Below are 22,440 nucleotides of genomic sequence, written 5' to 3'. Positions count from 1 at the left end.
TATTAGTTTTTTTACGAACTTGCAAACAACGGTTAGTGTTTGGGGGTACCAGCAATTGCTGGTATAATGTAAACAAAGGGACCACATAGGGCAGCATCAGTGGCCCTTATTTGTTTAATCTTTGTATTAATGATCTCGATCTTGTAAACTGTCCTGATGCTTCTCTTAGTAAATATGCCGATGATACCACGATGCAAGTTTTTGTAAATAAGGCCGGAACTGATTGAGCTAGTGATGTAATTTCGCAATACCTTAGCTGGTCAAGTACTAACTATATGCCTTGCAATCTTTCCAAGTGTAAAGAATTAGTTTTGAAGAAGAAGGGACAAGTAAATTCTAGTCCGATTGGTAATATAGAGCAGGTCGAATTTCTGGTGCTACTTGGAGTGTCTTTCCAAAACAATGGAAAATTTACAGAGCACATTAAACGAAAACTCTCCGAAGCGAATAAGTGCCTTTATGTGTTAAGGAGCTTAAGCAAGGAAGGATATAACCAAGCGAAAATCGATCATCTGTTTCAGCCTTTAGTTTTACCTAAAATTTCGTATGGTTTACCGGTGTATGCAGCCTCTGTGCCTGAACTTAATACTGTGCAGCGGTTCCTTCGTAGATGTTATAAACGCAGTTTTATATCCTATGCTATAGATATATATGATTTGCTTGAGAAAACAGATGGGTCAATCTCAAAGAGGATTAGTTGCCTGCCTACTCATCCGCTGTACAATTTGTCGCCTAAAGTTAAAGAATCTTCCAATCGTTCTAGAACTCAAACAAGCCTACTACCTTGTCTGAACACAGAACGTTTCAAAGTTAGTGATTTATAGACTGTATTTTTAATATGCTTCCGCTTTTTAACTTCTCATTAATAATTTAAACATGTAAATATACGGGTATGTATTTTTACTTGTATATTCAATAAAGACCTAAAGCTAAAACTTCTTCCATATACTAGACCAGAGGTATAAGTCTTCCATGACGAATCAGCAAAAGAGGCTGTCAGTGAAAAGAAGGGTTGGTAGACCAATTCATAGAAATAGTAGAGAGATCCCCGAGAAATTGCACTGGGCCACCACTTTAAGCTAATTTTAATTTTAGTATACAGTCACTGAACTCTCTTCTAGGGACCATCTCTTATAAACTTGCTATATTTTTACCCAATGATACAGATAATGTAGGTCTGCCATCTCCATTCTTTAATTCTGTCTGACTTAGGCTTTTAATTTGACAATTTGCTGATTTCAATTTTCTCACAATAAACCACCTCAGTTGGCAAAATTAAAGTGAGACTTTTGTACAGTCATGGTCGTTAACAAGAGAGTGTGAAGACTATAAACATACACGTGTCTAACATGTAATATTTCTAGCAGTTTAAGTTATTGAGCAGCCTACATTTAAGTTATTGTCAGTGGAAAGTGAATTCAGTTTGTAGAATATTTTCCATTCCCTGATCACTATTTGGCACTTATGTCCAGAACTGAATGCGGGTGTTTTTTGCAAATAATTCACCTATATATGAATGGATTTTTGAACATTATCACATTACTTCATATTTGACTGAATTGTACATTTGAGTGAACAGTGAGGACAATTTATCATGCTCATTTTAAAGGGCCCAAAATCCTGGATATATCTGCTATTCTAGAAGAAGGTACAATTTTCATTCTCTCTTTTATAGTTCTCTTGTTCTCCATCAGATGGAGTAGTGTCTCAATTTTAAACATCAGAAGTGTTTCAAATAGATTTAATGCAGATTTAAGATTAAATGTAAGGTGACATTCTCAGCATACTGCCTTGATTCCCTCGGCACATGAAGTTCACCTAGTTATTTTTTCTTCAAACCTTGACACTCATTTTTGCATAATATTTATGATAGAAGTTTAGAAATTTAAACATGTATCTAGAAATCACTTTTCCGGTCATAATTTGTATATATTGACTCGCACATAATTTTTCAGACAGTACATCATTCCAGTTTTATCATATCAAGTGTACTGTAAAGGTTAAGTTTTGCTTCTTTTTGGCTTTAGACAGAGAAATGTGTAAAGTTAAATAAGGCTAAGAAACACGATTGTTATCAGGCTCCACTGATTTTGGACACTAAATAAATTTTACCGCTAACATCATTGTGCATTGATAAACTTGACGAGAATTATTAAAGAGTGCCTATCCTGTCTGGAAGAGGGAAATAGGACAAAATGCTTTGAGAACCTGCAGTAGAGTTGAGTCCAAGAAGTGGAATTTGACGAACAGCGATTAACCGAGCGGCGGTAAACGCGGGAAAACGCATCCCTTGCACGAATTCACCTTTGCAGAAAACACCGGAAAATGCATGCTTTCGACTGTTAATTCCAGTGAACATAACGTTCGAATGCGGAAAACGGCTGTAAATGGCAGAATACCTGTTGTTTTCCATTGATTAACCGAAGAACAATTAAAGGTAAAACGCCGGAAAATGCGTTTCCACGAATTTCCTCGAATTCGCTATTGCGGAAAAACGTTCGAAAATGCATGCTTTCGACTTGATAATTCTTGTGAACATTTCATTCAACGGGCGAAAAACGGTTGCGAAAAAAAAGAAAACATAGCATTTTCTATGCATGAATGGAACGGCAGACTTTGGAAAACATTATGTTTTCCCGTGTTTACACACATTAACCTTTCCGAAAAATGCGTGTTTTCAGCTGTTAACTCTGGTGAAAACATTGTTGTTCACTCGGAAATGTCAATGAACAAAAGGAAAACACGCTGTTTGCGGTACTGCGTTAACCGAGCGCTTAATGCCGGAAAATGAATTGTTTACCTGCATGCATTTACCACGAAGGAAAACTACCGAATAATGAAACGAATAATGGGATTCACCGATGCAAAAACGCACAGAAAACGTCGGATTTTTCCACTTCCCATATCCAGTGGAGTCATGAGAAGATCTCTAACTTAATCAAAGGACTCCCTGTGGTTTATTCGATGTGTAGACGTTTCGACTTAAACAAGATTAACTGATATGAATAATAAGAATAGGAAATATTTTTATGTAAAGCAACTTTAAAAATACGTATGGAAAATTGATTTTATTTAACAATCTGAAGCAGGTAGGACTTAATAACGACATTATTTTTTTTCTGAACAACAGCTCTCGATCAGGCATGTAGGCTACTCGAAGTGCCGCTTTTCATGAATAGCACTTGTTTGTCTTAATAATAATAAAAAATGTGTTTGCGGCGGTGAAATTATAAGTTTCGTTTTAGTCTTTCGCAAGATTGATTCATCAACGATTTGCTGATGAAAAGTTTGTCGGCTGCAAACTAGGGAGAAATAAGACTTAAGACGTAGAAGATTTGCATGGAAAAACTTCAGCAATGTTTAACGGTGCAATCTTGCAAGTTGAAAGATGCATCATTTGGCAAAAAGTACACTAAATTATAGGATCGCAAAAAGTAGCCTATTCTTTCGAAAATTGTCTTCATAGAGACTTAAGGCTCCCATATTTACTGTTGCTGGGCAACCTGACGAATAAAGTGACAAGCACTAGCAAAATTTAACGACATATTGCGACGGTGTGGGCCACCTGAATTAGACAAAAAAAATTGATTAGGCAGGTTTTAAACGCAGATAAGTGGAGGCATAGAATCTGCTCATCTGATAGGATGACCATGAGTTCAAAAGCGATGTTTACTATCATCACGTGTACGTAGTTGCCTAAAACAACCTTCCAGGTAGAGTTTTATAATTCAATAATTGTTAATGCACAATAAAGCGAAAGGAATATCTATAGCAGTTTGAAAGGCCTTTTTAAAAATATTCATTTTATATCCAAAAAGTTTTATTTTTTGAACAAGTTGACTTTTTTGTGGTAGATATTGTCGTCTAAACCAGTTTTTTTTTCAAGAAATTGTTCCCACCAATAACGTAGCTCCATTTTCTGCCTTTAAAAACACACAGAACCCCCAATTTATCTATTCGCTCCGACGAAGGGCTAACGCTCGAAACGTCAGCTTTTATAATCGTAACGGTGGCCAATTTACCATTTCAACTTTGTTGATATATTCATTATTTCGTTACCCCCACCGACGCAGCCCCAAACAGTTTCTTTAGAAACTATCTGCGTTTATTCATTTTTAAAGAAAAGATGCGGAAACTTCGGTTTAAAATTTCTCATACGCAATCGTTGGGTTGGGGCATTTGACAATGCACTCTCCATATATCGGTTGGGCTATGTACGACTTCTCGTTGAGAGAAAGTTTTTCCTTTTTTCTTTCCTCATGAAAATTTTTTGGGGAAATATTCAGCATTCATAGTTTGGTTGTTCTCCAATCTTCCTTTTTTTGTGTCGCCACAAGCTAGAACTGATTTCTGGCTAGACCGCCCGCGTGGAAAGCGATCCAAAGTGTCGAGCGCGCTCACGAAATTCTCTCTTGCTACAAGTTAAAAGATGTACTTAGTCCTTTCATAAACAAAATATGGAAACTTCACTTGGAATAAGAGGAGAACCTTCTCTTAGACTTTAATTTGCATATGAGAAAACTCACTAAATCGGAGAAAAGAATACTTAAACTGCAGGTGCAATCGGGCCGAAAAAAAAAAAAAACCCTCAGCGAGAGCGACACTTAACAAAAAACTATGCCTCATTGAGGCTATGATCTCTAAAATTTTGTTCTAAATTTCTCAGGAAATTTGGTCAGAATACCGCAGAGATATCAATTTGAATAATTAGGCTTTTTTATGTGCTTGCATTTTTACAGTTCAACTGAAAATTTCTTTTCTCATTTGATGCTGCTTATAATTATTAAAGCAGGTACACGAGGATTCCCTAAGGATAGAGAGTGAAAGGTGGAAATAACTGCCTGAGGAGAAAACTAACCAAATCTACTGTTTCAGAACACATTAATTAATCTCACAGCGTCTCTGTGACGGGTGATGAAACATCCTTTATATATAACGACCACGTGTGATTGGCTAACACTTTTCTAGGAAGTGTAACCTTCATTGGTGGTACATCTCAATCAACAAACTCTTGTTAAGCTCTTCGGTTTCCTCAACAGCTCCTAAACATCGTAAGGATTTCCTTTCAGCTGGTTTTTTGCGGAAATGGGAGTTTTTCTCCTCTTGTTCCCTATCTCTGTGGTTCTTTCCCTCGGACAATTTCAGTCCTGCCAAGATGGTATGTTTTTAAGCTGGAATTTTTGGATAAGAAACCTTTATTATTCTGCTCTTAATTGTTCAGCTAAGCAATATATCAACAAAAAAAAAAAGAAAAAAAAAAGGAAACGCATATTTCCGAGGATTAAAATTCTCGTATATAGGGGCCTAACTAACAAAATGGCCACTGAAACTAATCGTCCATTTTAATTTGCTGCTATCTTTTGTTCATTCAAAACTATTCTAGATTCTTTTTCACAATTTGTGAAGTGTGCTTGCAAAGGTTTTTAGTTATAACCGAGCAACCTCCGCAATTACTGAATTCTTTTGTTATGTATTACGCAATTTTCGAAGCCTAATGCGTAAGTTTTTTCAAAGCTAATAACAACAACAAGAAAGTTGTTGCAATGCAGGCAGAGCAATTATGTTTCCTATAATGCAAAAGGAATACTGACTGCGAATTACTGGGAACATGAAAACTTCTCACTGACAGGTGGCTAAGAGATAGACAACATAAATGTTAAGTAGGATTTGCACGCGCGCGTTATCATAGTAACTTTTAAGATAGGTGAGTGAAATGTGATTTGAAATATTGGGCACAAGTTGGGAGTTCATGATTGAAATTTCTTGCCTCGTTCATCACTGAACATTAATGGAAGTTATTGAGTTTTCTGGGCACGAATTATCTTCGGGGTTTGGGCTCGTCATGGTACACTTTGCAATTTTCGGTATCATTTTTATGAACTGTGAGGCTAGTTGTTTCAGGTGTCCCGCAGAAAGTAATTGCAAGGAAAAACAAAGAGAGATATACTTTGTTTGAAGAAACCTGGGGCAACAGGGATCAAAAGAAAAGATAGAAAAGACTTATCTGGCTTTTGGAGGTCATACAATTCAGTAACTCATTCAAGAGATCTTTTCGGCTCGAAAAAAAATATAGGATACTTTTAATTTGATCTTGGTATCTTAATGAATATGTGTAAATAAGTGACTTAGCTTTATTGATTCTGTGCCTAATAAAGTATCTATCTATCTATCTATCTATCTATCTATCTATCTATCTATCTATCTATCAGTATAAGTACCAAGCGCTTGGAAGGCGAGTTTAACAACAACTGAGACCTTTAGAATTCATGACCCATGTCGCTATTTAAGAATGGCTGCCTGTAAGGAACGAGAATCGTCCGTCAGCGACCATTTTGGTGAATTGCTCATATTTTGCTCAACGATAGATACCCTTTGGTAAACTGTTTTCAAAACTCAAGTTTAAAAAATCCGACGAGTGTTAATTTTTCAGAAATTTGCCAAAATTTGAAAACGCGGTTTAAGTGCGTTTTTCCGCCTGGAAAATTGTCCAAAATTCACTGCAAAACCCAAGCTCCGTTGAAGGCTTAAAATGAATTCAGTTAACACCAAACTTCACACGTTTTAAGAAAAAGTCTTCCCATACATTTGTGTTTTGTTAATTTCTTTAATTCCGTACACAGCTATATTGTGAATTTTTTTGGTCCCTTAAGCAACACCCTCAAAAAGTGCTGTACATGGGGCGAAAAATAGGTAAAATTTAACGCGATAAAAGTATACCTGGTACATAAGTTTTTAAATTTTTAACTAGATATTCGTAATAAAATGTCATTATTCAATACCTGAGTAAGATTTGAGGCTTTGAATCGGAACGCTTCCATTTGAAAATACCACAAATGTTTGTGTCGTGAGCGAGCAAAGATATATGTTGTGTAAACAAACACTAATCTAATTATTCCCTGCCAGGTAGAAAAAGATTTTGAAATCAACTTTAATTTTGGAAATTTTTAGCTGTTATGCCACAAGATATTAGGTAAAAGGGAAATCATACATTCAGAGTTGCGTGAGAGCAGAGAAAAAAAAAATCAGTGTCGAAAATGTACTTACGGTAGTTACATCGACACCATTATGCAAATTACTACCTCAGCTGTAGGAAAACTATGATATTTCTTGCTCATTTTCTTTTAACCATTTTGTTGAATTACTCATATTTCGCCCAAAGAAACCTTTCAGTAAACCCTTTTCAAAAATCATGTTTTTAAGTTCCAGCGATTCTTAACTTTTCATAAATTTACGAAAATCTGAAAACGCGATTTCAGGTTACCTGAGTTCAGGCTCCGCATGTCGCACAGTCAAAAATTAACTGCGAAAACCAAGCTCTGCTCAAGGCTTAAAATGAAATCGATCAACACCAAACTTCACACGTTGTAAGGAAAGCTATTCTTATTCAATTCTGGTGAGTAAATTTTTTCGGGCACATCGATTTTGGGATTACTTAAGCCCTTGAAAGAACATCCTTACAGGCCGCGCAAAATGGCGTTGAAAAACGGGTGATATTTCGCGCGAAAAAAATGTAGCTGTTACCTGACCTTTTGGATTTTCAACAATACATTCGTCAAACATTGCTATTTACATTCACTGTGCAATTTTTGATGCTCTGAATCGCATTGCTTCCTTTCGAAAATGTCAGAAAGAAGTGTTCGTGACCCAAGCGAGCAAATGATGCGAAGTGTGTAGACAAATAACTAGGTAATTTAACCATCTGAGTTGTTGAATATCCAAATTAAATTCGGTCCTCGTTGTAGTGACTTATAGCTTGTAAAATGTAAAGAGACAGGTCAAAAATTTTGCAAGATGTTTGATAAGGCTCTCCAAAACATTTTTGGGCTGAAAAATCTGCGAGTGAAGTACACATTACATTACCACCTTCTCACATTCAAGTAATGCAAAAGATACTTTCGAAAGAAGCTATTTAAGACTTGATTCCACACTGACAATCTAAATACTTTTTATCTTTTACAATGAAAACTCATTTTCTGTAAGTATAAATACAAAGAAAGGCGTCTTGTGACCTTCAAAGTAATTTAATACAAGAGAACAGGTCTTATTCTCCTGGATATTATTAATGTCACGCAACGTAACGTAATTGCAAACATTTTGGGGGTGCTTGAACATACGCGCGTTAAAACCGCAACTGAAAGGACGACGTCGTTAAATTAGAGAAAGAAATCCCGCATTAAATCATGAGCAGATTGAAATGTAGGTTGAATACTCCCACATCCGTAAGTTTGCATATTTCGGCTACTAGATGAGTAAATTTCATTACTGACGTGAAGACCAGAAAAGAAAAGTGAGGGTCAATACCAGGATGATTAAAAGAATAACAAAACAAAACGCAACAACCTCTGATCCGGCCTACGTGCATTTTAAAAAAATAAGATAACTACTAACTAACGATTAGGAACGATACGCCGTTCATTCGTTTCTTCCTCACTTTCCTATTCTGCTAAACAAAAGAGAAAGTCAGCATCATGATGACTTTTGGCAAGTACATTTGCTGACAATCTCTTTTAGTAGAGCCAAGTACGGGGCCTTTTTACGAATGGGCTTTGATGGTATATTGAGGCTAAGATCTTCACACATGTGCTGCAACATGGGTAGCCTCAAGATTTTCAAAGAGTACTTTAGCGCCATTTCACAAAGATCGTACTGGTCGTAGATCAGGGGATGGTCAAGTTGTATTGACGTGAAAGTCTCCTTTGCCTCGCTAAAATTACTCTCCTCCTGAGCTTCTCGGATATCAGCGTCATCAGCATCTCATTGGCGTACTAACGCACTCTGTCCTGAGAAGAAAGAGGTGATCTGGGTAGTTGTGAGGAATTCCGATGACTGGAAAAGTCGTGCACCATGGGTGCCCCGGGCACGCCGCATATCTCGAGCAACTACCTCAGCGTCAAGTTTGTGGCCTGTCGTCTGCCCTATTCGAGATTTAGACAGAAGGTACGACTTTTATTTTTCGTTGAATCTGTAAGCCTTCTTTATTACTCTGAGAGCCCAGTCTTCTTTCAGAGGAACACGAGAATCTTCCTTTCCCACAGTATACTGGGTATAATGACGCACTATCCTTTGCCCTTTGAAGTAAATCTGAGATTGAAGTGTAAAAGTGTTATCGTGTGGTTATCAGACCTTGAGTGAAGTTTTTGTTTTTTTCAGTCTTTGGTATAGTTATGACAGCCCATTTAGAGTCTCATGTGGTGCGTGTTTGCTAGGATCGGACGTCGGTTATGGTAAATAGAAATAATTCGCATTGGTAAACTGAACTGCTTGTACAGAATGCTGTTCTCCCCCTGCATTCTCAGGAATTATTGATCAATATATACATATTATCTCTCTATATATGAAAAACAACCATTGAATTGTTTAAGAGTCATTCAACAAACTGAGCAAGAGATATCAGTTTTCCTACAGCTGAGGTCGTAATTTGCATAATGGTGATCGATGTAACAACCGTAGGTATATTCTCGACACTGATTTTATTTTCTCTTTGCTCTCACGAAACTCTGAATGTATGATTTCCCTTTTGCCTAATATCTTGTGGCATACCAGCCAAAATTTCCAAAATTAAAGTTTATTTCAAAACCTTTTTCTACCTGGCAGGGAATAATTTGATTAACGTTTGTTTACACAACACATATCTTCTGCTCGCTCAGGACACAAATATTCGTGGTATTTCCAAAAGGAGGCGTTTCGATTCAAAGCACAAAATTTTACTCGGGTATTGAATGAGGACATTTTACTACGAATATCTAGTTAAAAAGTTAAAAAATTATGTACCAGGTATACTTTTATCGCATTAAATTTTACCTACTTTTCGCCCCATGTACAGCACTTTTTGAGGGTGTTGCTTAAGGGACAAAAAAAAAATCACAACGTTGCTGTGTATGGAAAAAATGAACATAACACAAATGAATGGGAAGCCTTTTTCTTAATACATGTAAAGTTTGGTGTTAACTGAATTCATTTTAAGCCCTCAACGAAGCTTGGGTCTTGCAGTGAATTTAGGACAATTTGCCAGGCGGAAAATCGCACTTAAACCGCGTTTTCAAATTTTCGCAAATTTCTGAAAAGTTAACACTAGTCGGAACGTTTAAACTTCATATTTGAAAACAGCTTACCAAAAGGGTATCGTTGGGAAAAATATGAGCAATTCACCAAAATGGTCGCTGACGGACGATTCTCGATCCTAACAGGCAGCCATTCTTAACTTTTAATGATTTGTATTTTTAGATCAATGCCGTATATTAGCCTTTCCATCGACTCTGTTCTTCGTGGGAGAACGTCTCATCAACCACACCATAGCAAACATCAGTGTGATTGACAGAGATACATGTGAATATCGTTGCTACCTGGACTATAACTGCGTCAGTGTTAACTTTTATTTTGGAGAAAATGGAACAGAAGCACACAACTGTGAACTGAATAACTCAACAGCTAAAGAGTACGAGGAGGATGTGGTAAAAGCAGTGAACTATGTTTATCATGGAACTAAGGTACATGGACGAGCTGTTAATTAAATGTCAATTGCACCTCTCTCTGTTTAGGTCATTCATGAGAGCTGAGGGGTACTTTCATCTATTACTTCTTATTTTTACATAATTTTCACCGCGTGCTAGCGTCGTTACGGATCTTTTGTAAATAAGCAGTCACCAAAAACAAAAATCCTCTCAGTGCCTTGAGGACACCTAACTCTATTAAAAGTAGCAAGTACTTTTTCATATTCATTTTAGAAACCATGCTCACCAGCCTTGAGTAAACAATTGATCAATCTCTTTTTTCTAACAAAGATAATTACAACCTTGCTTCTAATAAGAAAATTCTTGTGAGTAAAGGTAAGTGTAATGGTCATTTTAAGGCATAACTGCACAAGGCAGTTTTATTCCTTCGTATTCGAAGTTTAAAAACAATCGAAAGAATTAGATCCATCAAATGGCTCAGAAGATGCTCACAACTATGGACATAATGACAGAGTTGAGCTAGGACAGGAGTTACTAAGTGCAGTACTCTACTCTTTAAATCCTGTCCAAAGACGCCCCTTCTCGATTTATTTTTCGCGCTCAAGTTCTCGGCGAAATGTAGGAGAGGGCTGTGAAGATAGTAGACAACTATTTGTGACATGCTTTTCTTTTCTTTTAAGAATTTTTGCCATCCATCACCATGCCAAAACAACGGCACTTGCCAGTCGGGATTTACAAAAAAACGATATCGATGTTTATGTGCGTCTGGATTTATTGGCAACGATTGTGAAGAGGGTAAGACTTAAAATGATAAAAATCAACTTTGTAACTGATTGAAACACAGTGGTCCATTTCTTCGGATGGTTTAAGATTCAAAATCAGCTGTTCTTATTTCACGTGTTAAATGTGACTTAGTGAGGGAAAAGGTGGGTAGGGGTGCAATTTCAATATACTTCTCTTTTCCTCATTTCTGGGTATTGTGTCTTGTTTAAAGTGAACAGGAATGAAGTAAAGCCAGTTCCATTAGTTATAAAATTAGTTATAAAATTCGTATTATTCTCTAGATATCCTTCAGTGCAGTCGTTTGACATCTATAAGAGCTCAAGCCACCTCCATTAGGACCAACCTATTTCAGGCATTCAGTGGAAAAGTAAAGCAATGGATTTAAACTCTCCTATCCGCAGAACCGCCACTTTTCACTCGCTAGCTTCGTCACACGCATCTAATGACAAATAGCAAAACTCTTTACATTAGTACCCCTCTTACGACCTTAATTCTTAAGTATTTTGGTGAAAGATTTGTCGTTTCTATTTCAGAAATCAACGAGTGTTGATCATACTCATACTCACAACCGCAACAATAAAAACGCCAATAGTTAAAATGGCAAAGGATCATTCAAGTGCATTTGTAATCCTTGTTTCAGCGGGGATATTGACAATTGCCCAAGTAATGAGCGTTGTTCAGAGCATGATGGCTAGTCCAAACTAACCTATGGTAGAAAAAAACCTTTCCTAATCCTAAATATGAGGTAATTCGACTATCATATTTGAGATAATAAGCCCTTTTCCCGTCAGCACTGGATTAACATGCGGCAGAAGCGGTTTTCCTTTGCAAATTAGCAACTTCCTTTCCCCATCCCCTCCTTCTTTTGATAATAACAATCATGGGTACGGTTCGTTGATTTAGTTTCAGACAGCGACAAGTGTGTTACAAGAACCCACAACTGCGGCAAGAACGCCAACTGCACAAACACCAAGGGATCTTACAACTGCTCTTGCAATCCTGGATTCAGCTGGGATTTAGACAAGTGCACAGGTATTTATTTTTAATTAGCATTGTTCAGAGCATGATGCCTACTCCTAACTAGCCTTTGGTAGAAATACGCGTTTTAAAATCCTAATTATAAGTATCAGGTTTCAAATATTAAGCCTTTCTCCCTGCAGAACTAGATTAACATGCGGCAGAGTCGGTTTTCCATTGCAAATTAGCAACTCCCCTCCCCCACCCACCTCCTTGTTTTGAAGATAAAAATCCTAGGTATGGTCACATGATTTCATTTCAGACATCGACGAGTGTGATAAAAAAACCCACAACTGCAGCAAGAACGCCAACTGTACAAATACCGAGGGATCTTACAACTGCTCTTGTATTCCTGGATTCAGCGGGGATGGACATCAATGCCAAGGTATAAACTAGCAGAGCATGATCTTGTTTAACAGATATAATTGCGTATGTTTTCATTTCTGCTTAAGAAGGACCCTTAACGATATAGACAGAGCTACTCAATTCACAACAATAGCATTTTTAGCTGCAAACGTAAGTACTGAGTACCTGACAGGACATAATATAAGATACGTACATTTATGTCTTCTTCTTTGAGGTTAGAATGAGTTTGAGCCACCCTCCAATGTTGAGGTAAAGTATGTTCACGAGGCAAGTGGTTCAACAGACCTGCACTTAACTCCGGCTTCCATAGCATGAAGCGACCAGGAGTATTTCTACTCCTTCATGGATGGGCTGCAAGGTTACCCCATAAAGTCCCCCCCCCCTCCCGTATCAAATTCGCCGGTACCCATTTAAACACCTGGGTGAAGAAAGGCACCATGAGAGTCAGAGTCGAGCACACTAAATATGAGGCCACAACACCTCTCACATTGAGTGTAAGGTTAGAAGCTTCTTTTCCTTAGACCACACTCAGATTGGAAGCCCAATTTTGATACCTTCCTGGTTGTTATTCTTTAATACTGTAATTCCTCCCGGTTAGCTCAATGGATAGAGCGCTGGACTGTTGTGCAGGAGGTCGAGGGTTCGAGCCCCGGCCGGACCAACACTCAGGGTCTTAAAATAATTGAGAAGAATTTGCTACCTTTCTATAACATCAAGAAATGGTTAGATATTCTATTCTTCTCGGATAGGGACGAATAAATGGAGGTCCCGTCTGCTGCAGGGTTGGGGTAGGAGACGTTAATTTCCCACACACGAGATTACTGTGTGATGGATGTCCTCCCCTGGGGTGGGATGGGTGGGATATAGGGCGCACTTAATTTGGAGCCTCGCTCTGTTGTGCGACCCTCACCACACTCTGGTGAAAGTGATTAAATAAATAATTGATGAGGGCTGATGATTTAATTTCAGACATCGACGAGTGTTCTCAAAACAGCCACAACTGCAGCAATAGAACTGCCACTTGTAATAATACTAAGGGATCATTCAAGTGCTCTTGTAAACCAGGATTCAGGGGTGACGAAAACAATTGCACAGGTACCGAATAGTATTCACAACATAACGCTTTGTCATATCAGTCCAAAAATCTTATAGAAATATCTGAGACAAAGCCAATCAAGATGATACTATGATATTAGAGCACTTCCTCCTCCCTTTTATCCCTGCAGCTTCAGTGTATGAGTATGGTCCGTTGACTCCATTTCGGACATTGATGACTGTCTTAGCGATACCCATAACTGCAGTAAGGACTGTGCCACTTGCAAAAATATCGAGGGATCGCTCCTCTGCTCGTAATTTTTTGTTTGTCACGACACTAAACACAACTGTTGCTTTATTTCCGACATCGACGAGTGCGCCGAAAATATCCACAATTGTAGCAAGGACAACGCCACTTGTTCTAATAGCAAGGGATCGTTCAACTGCTCATGTAATCCTGGTTTCAGAGGTGATGGATATAACTGCACAGGTATTTCATATTATCATTCGATGGACTTTTCCCCCATTTTCATTGGCTGGGAGCCCACCACGTGACCTGCAAGTAACTGCCTACAAATAATGGTCTACTCATGCGTACTACCGTCTAACTCCATTTTTGCTGCAAATAATATTCTGTTCATGCGCAATAGTAACCATGCTCTTGTGGTCGCTCTTGTGGTCGCTCTTGTGGTCGCTCTTGTGGTCGCTCTTGTGGTCGCTCTTGTGGTCGCTCTTGTGTGAAATGGCAGATCGCGATCGCTTCCCTGAGCATTTTATTTCGGATTTCAAATCCTTGAAGTCTGTGAACTTGTTCCTGGAAGTTTCAGCCATTTGAAGGCATGCACTTTGTTAATTAACAGTTGACTGTACTTTCAATTCAAAGTCGACAGAATAAATTATTTAGCTGAGAAGGAAACCATCTAATTTCTGGCAGCAGTGCGCGCTTGCCGCCTCCCCCAAAAAATTGAAAACAAACTTGCTTGCCGCTGCCCCCAAAAATTTGAAAAGAAATTCGGTGATCAAATGATAAAACAATTACCGAACTCGGTTATCGAAAAATATTGTGATTTTTCAGTGTCTCGCAGATCAATTATTTTCCGAAGCTGAAGTCTGAGGCAAATAATTGATCTGCTCGCCACGGAAAAATCACGATATTTTGCTCAACCTCGTCCAATAATTGTTAATTATTAAGAGCGTGAGATTTTGAGCACGTAAATTTGCCAAACTCCCTGCAAAAAAGCGATAAATCTGGCGGAGATTTGATGTCGTGTAATCAAAGAAGAGAAGGTGCCCACCTTTCCCTAACTCGCCTCAAATCTTCCCGCAACCGGAGAAACGCACATCGTACAACATTATATAACTATGGCCTGCTCGCAAGCTACCATTGCATGGCCAAGCTAAAAAAACTTTGATCTATGAGCTAAGTAGGGTAAATTGATTGGTAAGAAACACTTTCACCTTCTTTTCTTGATTTGGGAAAATTACTCACGGTTACCTTAAAAAATTCAAGCGTATGCTTACAAGGTACACTCCATTTGTCCGTTTGAATACGGCTCTTTCTCTCAAATAGTTACATAGAAATTAAATTACGAAGGAACGAGCGGGAGACAAAATTTTATGTAAAACAAAAGTTCGGCTGACAGATAACCTGGCATGAAAAAGTCTTGATTCTAGTGAATGTAACTTAAACAGAAATGCTGATGAAATCTGATATTATATTGCTTTCCTTTTTTTCTGTCAGCTTGTGAGGATAAAAACCACCAATGTACATACTGGGCATCAATCGGTGAATGCACAAAAAATCCACAATATATGCTGCGCAATTGCGTGAAAAGTTGCAACGCCTGTCTAGGTAGGCATGAGTAATTGTTCGGAAAGTCAAATAAAATTTAACATTTTAAAATTGGGAGAGAATGCATCCATCTGCGAGTTTGTATGGACCAATTGAGCATTCACTGATATTTTAATTATTTTACAGTGTTTGTCCTCTCAAAAAAAATGTTAGCTTTGTAGCCAATGTGCCGGTTCGGCATGAAATTTGTGTCATTTGTGTAAAGATATCAAAGCAAAAATACCTTTTTGCATTAAATAGAGTATACCATGCCTTAATAGAATAGTTTCCGTTGAGTTTAACTGCAACTTTAACTGCGCTTCCTCTCCCCGAAAGAGCATGGGACGTCGAGCAACGCGAGCCTGCGAGAGGTCTGCTAATGGGTACGTGAAATGGCATGGTTTAAAAGAAGTACATGGCATGCCTTTTTCTCAAGAGTCAGAGTGCCTTTTAGCTACCCGTCACTGGAAGTGAGGTTAATTTTCTTTTCCTAAGAACACCCTATGGTTTTTAAATTGGAAGCCCAATTTCGATACCCTCCTTTCTTTTTACTCTTTATTCTTGTGAGTGATGCACTGATAAGAGCTTCTGATTTAGTTTCAGACATTGACGAGTGTTCTCAAAACATTCACAACTGCAGCAACATAACCGCCACTTGTTCTAATACCGTGGGGACATTCAAGTGCGTTTGTAAACCAGGATCTATTGGTGACGGACACAACTGCAAAGGTAAATACTAAACTGTGTTCAGAACATGTTTGGGCGAAAAATCTACAAACCTGCCTGCAACAAAGTCAATATGCATGGCAATCTGATTTCATTTACAGCATGATATCTGCGTTATTGGTAAAGCGTGAGGTCAAGATTACTGGATATTGGCTGAGTTCCTTTGACAAGAGAACGAGGCTGATATATATCCAGCCATCCTGATAGAACAGGCTTGATCAAAAAGGGATTTACTATATTGCAAAAACATTTCGCTTTACAAAGAATTAAAATGACATGTTCACTTTAAGAGCCAGAAAAGAAAACCAAATGTGTTTTTAGCAATGTAAACTCAAGAGCCGTTTATGTTTTCTTTCTTTTGACTGTCGTCTGCCATTTTTTGTGTCTCCATCACTGACATTGTCCAGGAATCAAGAACTTGTGCTCGAGATCAAAGCAAGCTATCCCGCTTGGGCAGGATGGGCCCATCTTTCTTGCTTCGGTAGCCAATCAGAACGATGCTAGCGATGATATAGTTATACGTTACTGATCAGGGCGTGAGATGAAGGCTTTAGGATATGGCTGAGTTCTTTCTGCGCTTTTGTGGATCAAGACGAAGTTGAGTACTACAAAGAAACAAACTCGGAGAGTACTACAAAGTTGAGTACTACAAAGAAACAAACTCGGAGAGTACTACAAAGTTGAGTACTACAAAGAAACAAACTCGGTGAGCGAGGCTAATATCCAGCCATCTTGAACAACAAGCTCGGTCAACAAAATATTCCTTATTTAGGAAAAATATTTCGCTCTATTTAGAATCAAAGATGACTTGTTTATTTCGAGAGCCAGAAATAAAAGGAACTATATTTGTTGCACAATATATTTACGACAGTCGGTCATGTTTCTTATGTTTCGATTGTCATCTGCCGCTCTTCGCGTCTCCACCGCCAACATTGTCCAACGACTACGATTACACACAATGTTTTTCCTGCACGGGATGAAAACGGACTATCCCGAGCGGACAAGATGGGCCCAAAATTTATAACGATTATCACACCTAAGATACGTACTATTCTTTCAGTAGAACTGGATTAACAGGTGGTTGAATCAGTTTTGCATTTCACAGTAGCCTGTCACTCCTCTGCCCTCATTTTCATGGACGAAAGTGATCAAGAGAGCGGTTCTTTTCTTCCATTTCAGACATAGACGAGTGTCTTCAAAACCACAATTGTAGCGAGAACGCTAACTGTTCAAATGCCGAGGGATCTTACAACTGCTCTTGCTATCCTGGATTCAGCGGGAATGGACATAAATGCAAAGGTAAAATCCTGCAGAACACTATGTGTTTAAACAGATACAATTCCATTGGTAGTCTTTCTCCGTAAGAACGCTCCTAAACGGTGTATAGCTTTTCGGATGCAAACTCATGCACTAAGTATTTCTTATGGCTTTGACAGAGAGAGTTTGAGCCAGCCGGCATTAAGAGTGAGGTTGGGGGTCCCTTTTTTGTTAAGAGCACCCTGTAGTTCTTTTCACTTTGGAAAGCCAGTTTTCAGCTCACTTTCAATGTTATTCTTTATCAGCATAGTTAATATAGACTACTCAGTGATTTCATTTCAGACATTGACGAGTGTTCTCAAAACAGCCACAACTGCAACAATAAATCTGCCACTTGTAACAATTCCGAGGGATCATTCAAGTGCATTTGTAAACCAGGATTCAGTGGTGATGGACACAACTGCACAGGTACCGTACAGTGATGCTTTGCCGTATCAGCGCGAAAAGTCTATAGAACTAGCCGAAACAAAGGCAACATAAATGGTAACCTAATATCGTTCGGAAGGTGATGATCGTATATTGGGACAATTTCTCCTCCCTTTCATCCCTGCAGCCTCAGTGCATGAGTATGATCTGTTGATTCCATTTCAGATATCGATGAGTGTGTTAACAATACCCATAACTGCAGCAAGGGCAGCGCCACTTGTACAAACACTGAGGGATCATTCAAATGCTCTTGCAATCCTGGATTCACTGGAGATGGATATACTTGCCAAGGTAAGATGATAATGATGTCATATCATTCAACAAATAAATTTCCTCGTTTCTGGTAGCTTCCCTGAACGGGCGCCCAAGCACCAGTCGAATATTTGCTTAGCGAATGAGAGCAATCAGCGCTAAATAGCCATTCTTGTATACTCTTGAATGCACCTTTTCGAATGATTCCATTTAATCCTCGCGTGCTACAAGAAGTGATCCGAGACTCGTATCTCACAAGTTTCCTTATACGATTAAATTAAAAGTGCGTGAGCCGTATTCTTTTGGCTCAAATGGTGGGCTAAGATATGATTGAAGTCATATCCTTTACGATTCCAAATCGTTATTTCTATGATGATCTCCATTTGAGACTCGTGCACAAGAATCATAATCAAGATTTACTTTCATCTTTAAACCTGGTTAAGCTGATGTTTAAAAAAAGATTATTTGGGCATGTAACACCAAAACCTCTTCCCCCTCATCCTCCCCACCCCTCCCGATCTTCGCAGTAATGAACACTGCTTAGGCAGTACTCACCAGCTCCCAGTTGGCTTGTTAGCTCAGTTGGTAGAGGACTGCTCTGGTATCGCATAAGCCATCAGTATTAACGGAAATAATTTGTTCCTGCAGATGTAGACGAGTGTACCACCAATACCCACAACTGTGACATTAATGCCAAGTGCAACAATACCGAAGGTTCCTTCAACTGCAGCTGCAAGGTTGGGTTTAATGGTGATGGCAAAAAAATGCACAGGTAACTTTGAAATGCGTCCATCTGTTCCAAGCATCGAGATCAGTTTGTTTATATTTGCCTAAACTTGACGAGCGTATCAAGAACATCGACGATTTTCATAACAAAGCTGTGTATGGTAATGTAGAGGGATCAGTCGGTTGCAAATGTGTCATTTAGCACGCTTTGCATCCATCGCAGTGTTCATTTTATTACGCGTATCGTATTTCGAATGCTACCACCTGTCATCAAACGATTTTACGAGTGGTGGAAGACAAATTGTGTTGGTTTAGTTTTGGTTGTATTACATTATTTGTGTCTGGAGTTTAGTCAAGTTTGCAATGCTTTTAAACACAGTTATATTTTCATTCTACAATCATTCTTAGCATCACGTCACGCACGTCTCGCGTCCTCTTTTGCCTTAGAAGACACGTGTCCTTCTTGATGATGTGTCTTAATTTGATTTCAGCTTGTTTACTTTTGGATTGGTTGTTTATGTCATTTAAGTGATAAACATTATTTGACGTGGGCGCTTTCAGTAGTATTTCAATATTGTAAAAATCGGCATGTTACAGGTTAAACGATCAGGCTAACTCTTGAATATGCTTTTATCATTTGCCATTATTTATTTTGAACGGAAACATGTGTTTCCTAAGATATAAACGAATGTGCCACCGATGCCCACAACTGTGGTGTCCATGCTCACTGTAATAATACCGAGGGTTCCTTTAACTGCAGTTGCAAAGAAGGGTTTGATGGCGATGGCAAGAACTGTACAGGTAACCATGACATTCTCTACCTAAAGTTTACCCAACATAGAACACAGTAGACTCCTAATCCTTGTTTTTTTGTATCAGCCTAAACATGACGAGAGCTTCTCTTTTGCTCTCCAAGCACCATGTATCTATATCGCGCTAATTTGCAATAACACAGACAGGTCCTACTTCTGTGAATGGAAAACCGAGTTTAATTTCAGCAAGTGTGATAAATGATCCGCTCTTTCATTGAAGAAAGTCATATCCATAATTGAATTATTTCAAAGAAATAAACCAATAATTCAGTGTAATGTAAGCGTAAAGAATAGTATGTCGCTCGCACCTATCAGATTGCCGCATTTTTCATGTATCACAAACCAATCATATTGTTGTGGTGTTGACCTTTTTCAAGCGGTATTGCAAAGAAAAGCAACTCGCATTGCGGTGTTCCGGTCTCAAGTCTTGATCTCAAGTCTTACAGTTTACGATAACTGTAATTTCAAACCGACGGTTTTCGGTGAAATAAACCATTTCTGAGTTGCAGTTTATTCTTTAACCTTTTGAAAAGCTAGATTTTGATAGACCGGTGGTTAACCAGCCTGCAGAGCGAGCGTAATTTTGGCGAATGGGTGCTCAGTATTTTTCAGCGAGAACTGGCCACCATCTCAGATTTTAATGGCAGCCGAAGGCTGGGGTGAGAAAGCAATTTCGATTAAGGGTGCAAGTGACGGTCAAAAATAAGGAGAGGGGCTGGGTGGGGAAGTGAGTATTACGCCTGCCCGAACTCATCTTTGTTTTGCAATTTGCTGATTGGTGCAATTTTGCTCTATGTGTCATTCATAAGCCAATTACGTCATTCGGACATTTCACTCTTGCAGTAATGAGAGGACATGATCACAGACTACAGATGACGTTGCAATTTTCGAATCCGCTCTCAAGGAAGCATTTAATCTTTCGGAAATTAGCATGTAGTGCGCATTAAGATCGCAACAAGAAGCAATTTATACACTGGTATCTTGAAAGGACCTGGGGGCCGTATTGTCAACTGGCGTTGGGAAAAGCTTGATATTTAAGGTCTTGGTTTGCATTAAGGTACATGAAATCTATTGAAATGTGTGCCAGTCATTTCGTGTTAAAACTCATATGTCCATATTGCTTCCCTTTGTGATTTCTAGATATAAACGAGTGTATCACCAACACCCACCGTTGTCACAAAAGAGAAATTTGCAAGAACACAGATGGCTCCTACTCGTGTGAATGCAAAAGCGAGTTTAACTGCAGTAAGTGTGAAAAATGTTTCGCCTTTAAATTGGAGAGAGTCCGATCCAAAATTGAGTTATTTTAAATAAATGAATAAATAACCCTATGCCAGCGTAAAAGATGGTATGTCACTCGCACCAATCAGATTGCGGCATTTCTCAAGTATCACAAACCAATCGTATTCCTGCATTACCGTAGATATTACCTACCAATCAGATTACCCAATTCTTCATTTGTCACAAATCAATCCGATTGCCGCATTAGGTATATATCACGTACCAATCAGATCACAGCATCGGGGTATGCTTGCACTAATCAGAATGCCGTCCCTAATGCCAATCAGGGCTGGAAATTAGGGTACCACGATACGTTGCGATTGAATCAACTTAACACTGACACACACCAAGAACGACATAAACAAGAATTGTGAGCTCATCTACCCAGTGTAATGGTTCGTGTCTTTCATGAAGACTTTTTTGCTACAATCTCTCCGGATTAGTCAGGTCATCATGGAAACTTCTCAACCTTTTGCAAGTAACCCTCATTTAATTACAACGTACACATTGTCAGCTGAGGGCCTAACACGGATTTATCACTAGCGCTTTTTATTTGGGTAGCACCACTTTTTGCGGCTCAGGTAAAAGTTGTGCATAAATCATATTTGATTGTCTTGTTTCTGCCTTATGGTTGCTCTTTTTGCAAAGGTTGAAAACACCACCAAGTTATATTTACCTTCTGTGTAGACTCAAAAACGTTGCAAAGATGTTTTGCTATGTTTCATTCTTTACCTAACTTTTCGTGTGTCTTTGCCTGACTACTGCCCTTGTTACTTTTCAATGGGGTGAAAAAATCCGGACTGTGATTGTGACGCGCCTATAAGCTATCCCTGACGAGTACGACGAGGGAAGCAATTAAACATTTAGCTAACTGCTAGTTTATCATCACTTTTAGAAAATCACTATTGCTGAAATAATAAAAGTGCACTACAATCGAGATATCAATACTAATTATTTCACATTTTCATGTGTTACAAATGGTTTTCTTCTACTGCACTTTACCTTCCCTTACCTGGAAAAGTATTTCGCAAGTGGGGGGAGGTGGGGAGAGGGAGGGGAGGAAGAACTTAAATAATTGTTGTTGGGTAAGAGCCACTGGCCTGTTAGAATTCTCACCTTAGTACAGTCTATTTTGTGACCAACTATGGATCCCATCACTTTTGGTCATACTTGCAAAAATTTTAAACTGCACATTTTCAAATTTTTTAATCCCTAATGATCACAACTTTCGTAAACCTAATGTCCCAAAAATGTTTTTACTTATTAAAGGAAAGCTAATAGCTGCTGTCAAACAAAAAAAAAAAAAGCAAAAAAGGATTTTTCCTCTGATGAGTAACATACGCACTACAACTGATTGCAGAAAGGTTGTCGGAAAAAGCGCAAGCCATGTTAAAGTATCCGTATCTTTGCTTCTAAA

At 38.6% G+C, this 22,440-nt stretch overlaps 2 protein-coding genes across 2 annotated transcripts; both read left to right on the top strand.

Annotated features, from left to right (window-relative positions):
* The first annotated feature begins 9,425 nt into the window (after positions 1 to 9,425).
* On the top strand, positions 9,426 to 13,723 carry LOC148737674 (uncharacterized). Its single transcript, XM_088749326.1, has 6 exons — positions 9,426 to 9,450; positions 10,225 to 10,487; positions 11,132 to 11,246; positions 12,138 to 12,266; positions 12,514 to 12,636; positions 13,587 to 13,723. Exons 1-6 carry the CDS (start codon positions 9,426 to 9,428, stop codon positions 13,721 to 13,723), a joined length of 792 nt encoding a protein of 263 aa, XP_088605452.1.
* Positions 13,724 to 14,027: 304 nt separating this feature from the next.
* On the top strand, positions 14,028 to 19,725 carry LOC148737673 (uncharacterized). The gene is made up of 8 exons (XM_088747395.1): positions 14,028 to 14,142; positions 15,394 to 15,504; positions 16,087 to 16,212; positions 17,389 to 17,508; positions 17,809 to 17,934; positions 18,118 to 18,243; positions 18,853 to 18,976; positions 19,609 to 19,725. Exons 2-8 carry the CDS (start codon positions 15,465 to 15,467, stop codon positions 19,661 to 19,663), a joined length of 717 nt encoding a protein of 238 aa, XP_088603521.1. The 5' UTR covers positions 14,028 to 14,142; positions 15,394 to 15,464; the 3' UTR covers positions 19,664 to 19,725.
* Positions 19,726 to 22,440: the final 2,715 nt, after the last annotated feature.

This window comes from Stylophora pistillata, chromosome 2, assembly GCF_964205215.1.
Source record: "Stylophora pistillata chromosome 2, jaStyPist1.2, whole genome shotgun sequence".
Lineage (NCBI taxonomy): Eukaryota > Metazoa > Cnidaria > Anthozoa > Scleractinia > Pocilloporidae > Stylophora > Stylophora pistillata.
The sequence above is the reverse complement of the archived record's forward strand: the minus strand, read 5'-3'. Positions and strand labels throughout refer to the sequence as shown.

Excerpts from the sequence above, each read along its gene's own strand:
- LOC148737674 (XM_088749326.1), top strand. The coding sequence starts at position 9,426 with ATGGTGATCGATGTAACAACCGTAG. Across the intron at positions 9,451-10,224 it reads GATCGATGTAACAACCGTAG|ATCAATGCCGTATATTAGCC; the intron begins GTATATTCTCGA and ends TTGTATTTTTAG. Across the intron at positions 10,488-11,131 it reads ATGTTTATCATGGAACTAAG|AATTTTTGCCATCCATCACC; the intron begins GTACATGGACGA and ends TTTTCTTTTAAG.
- LOC148737673 (XM_088747395.1), top strand. The coding sequence starts at position 15,465 with ATGCTGCGCAATTGCGTGAAAAGTTGCAACGCCTGTCTAG. Across the intron at positions 15,505-16,086 it reads AAGTTGCAACGCCTGTCTAG|ACATTGACGAGTGTTCTCAA; the intron begins GTAGGCATGAGT and ends ATTTAGTTTCAG. Across the intron at positions 16,213-17,388 it reads TGACGGACACAACTGCAAAG|ACATAGACGAGTGTCTTCAA; the intron begins GTAAATACTAAA and ends CTTCCATTTCAG.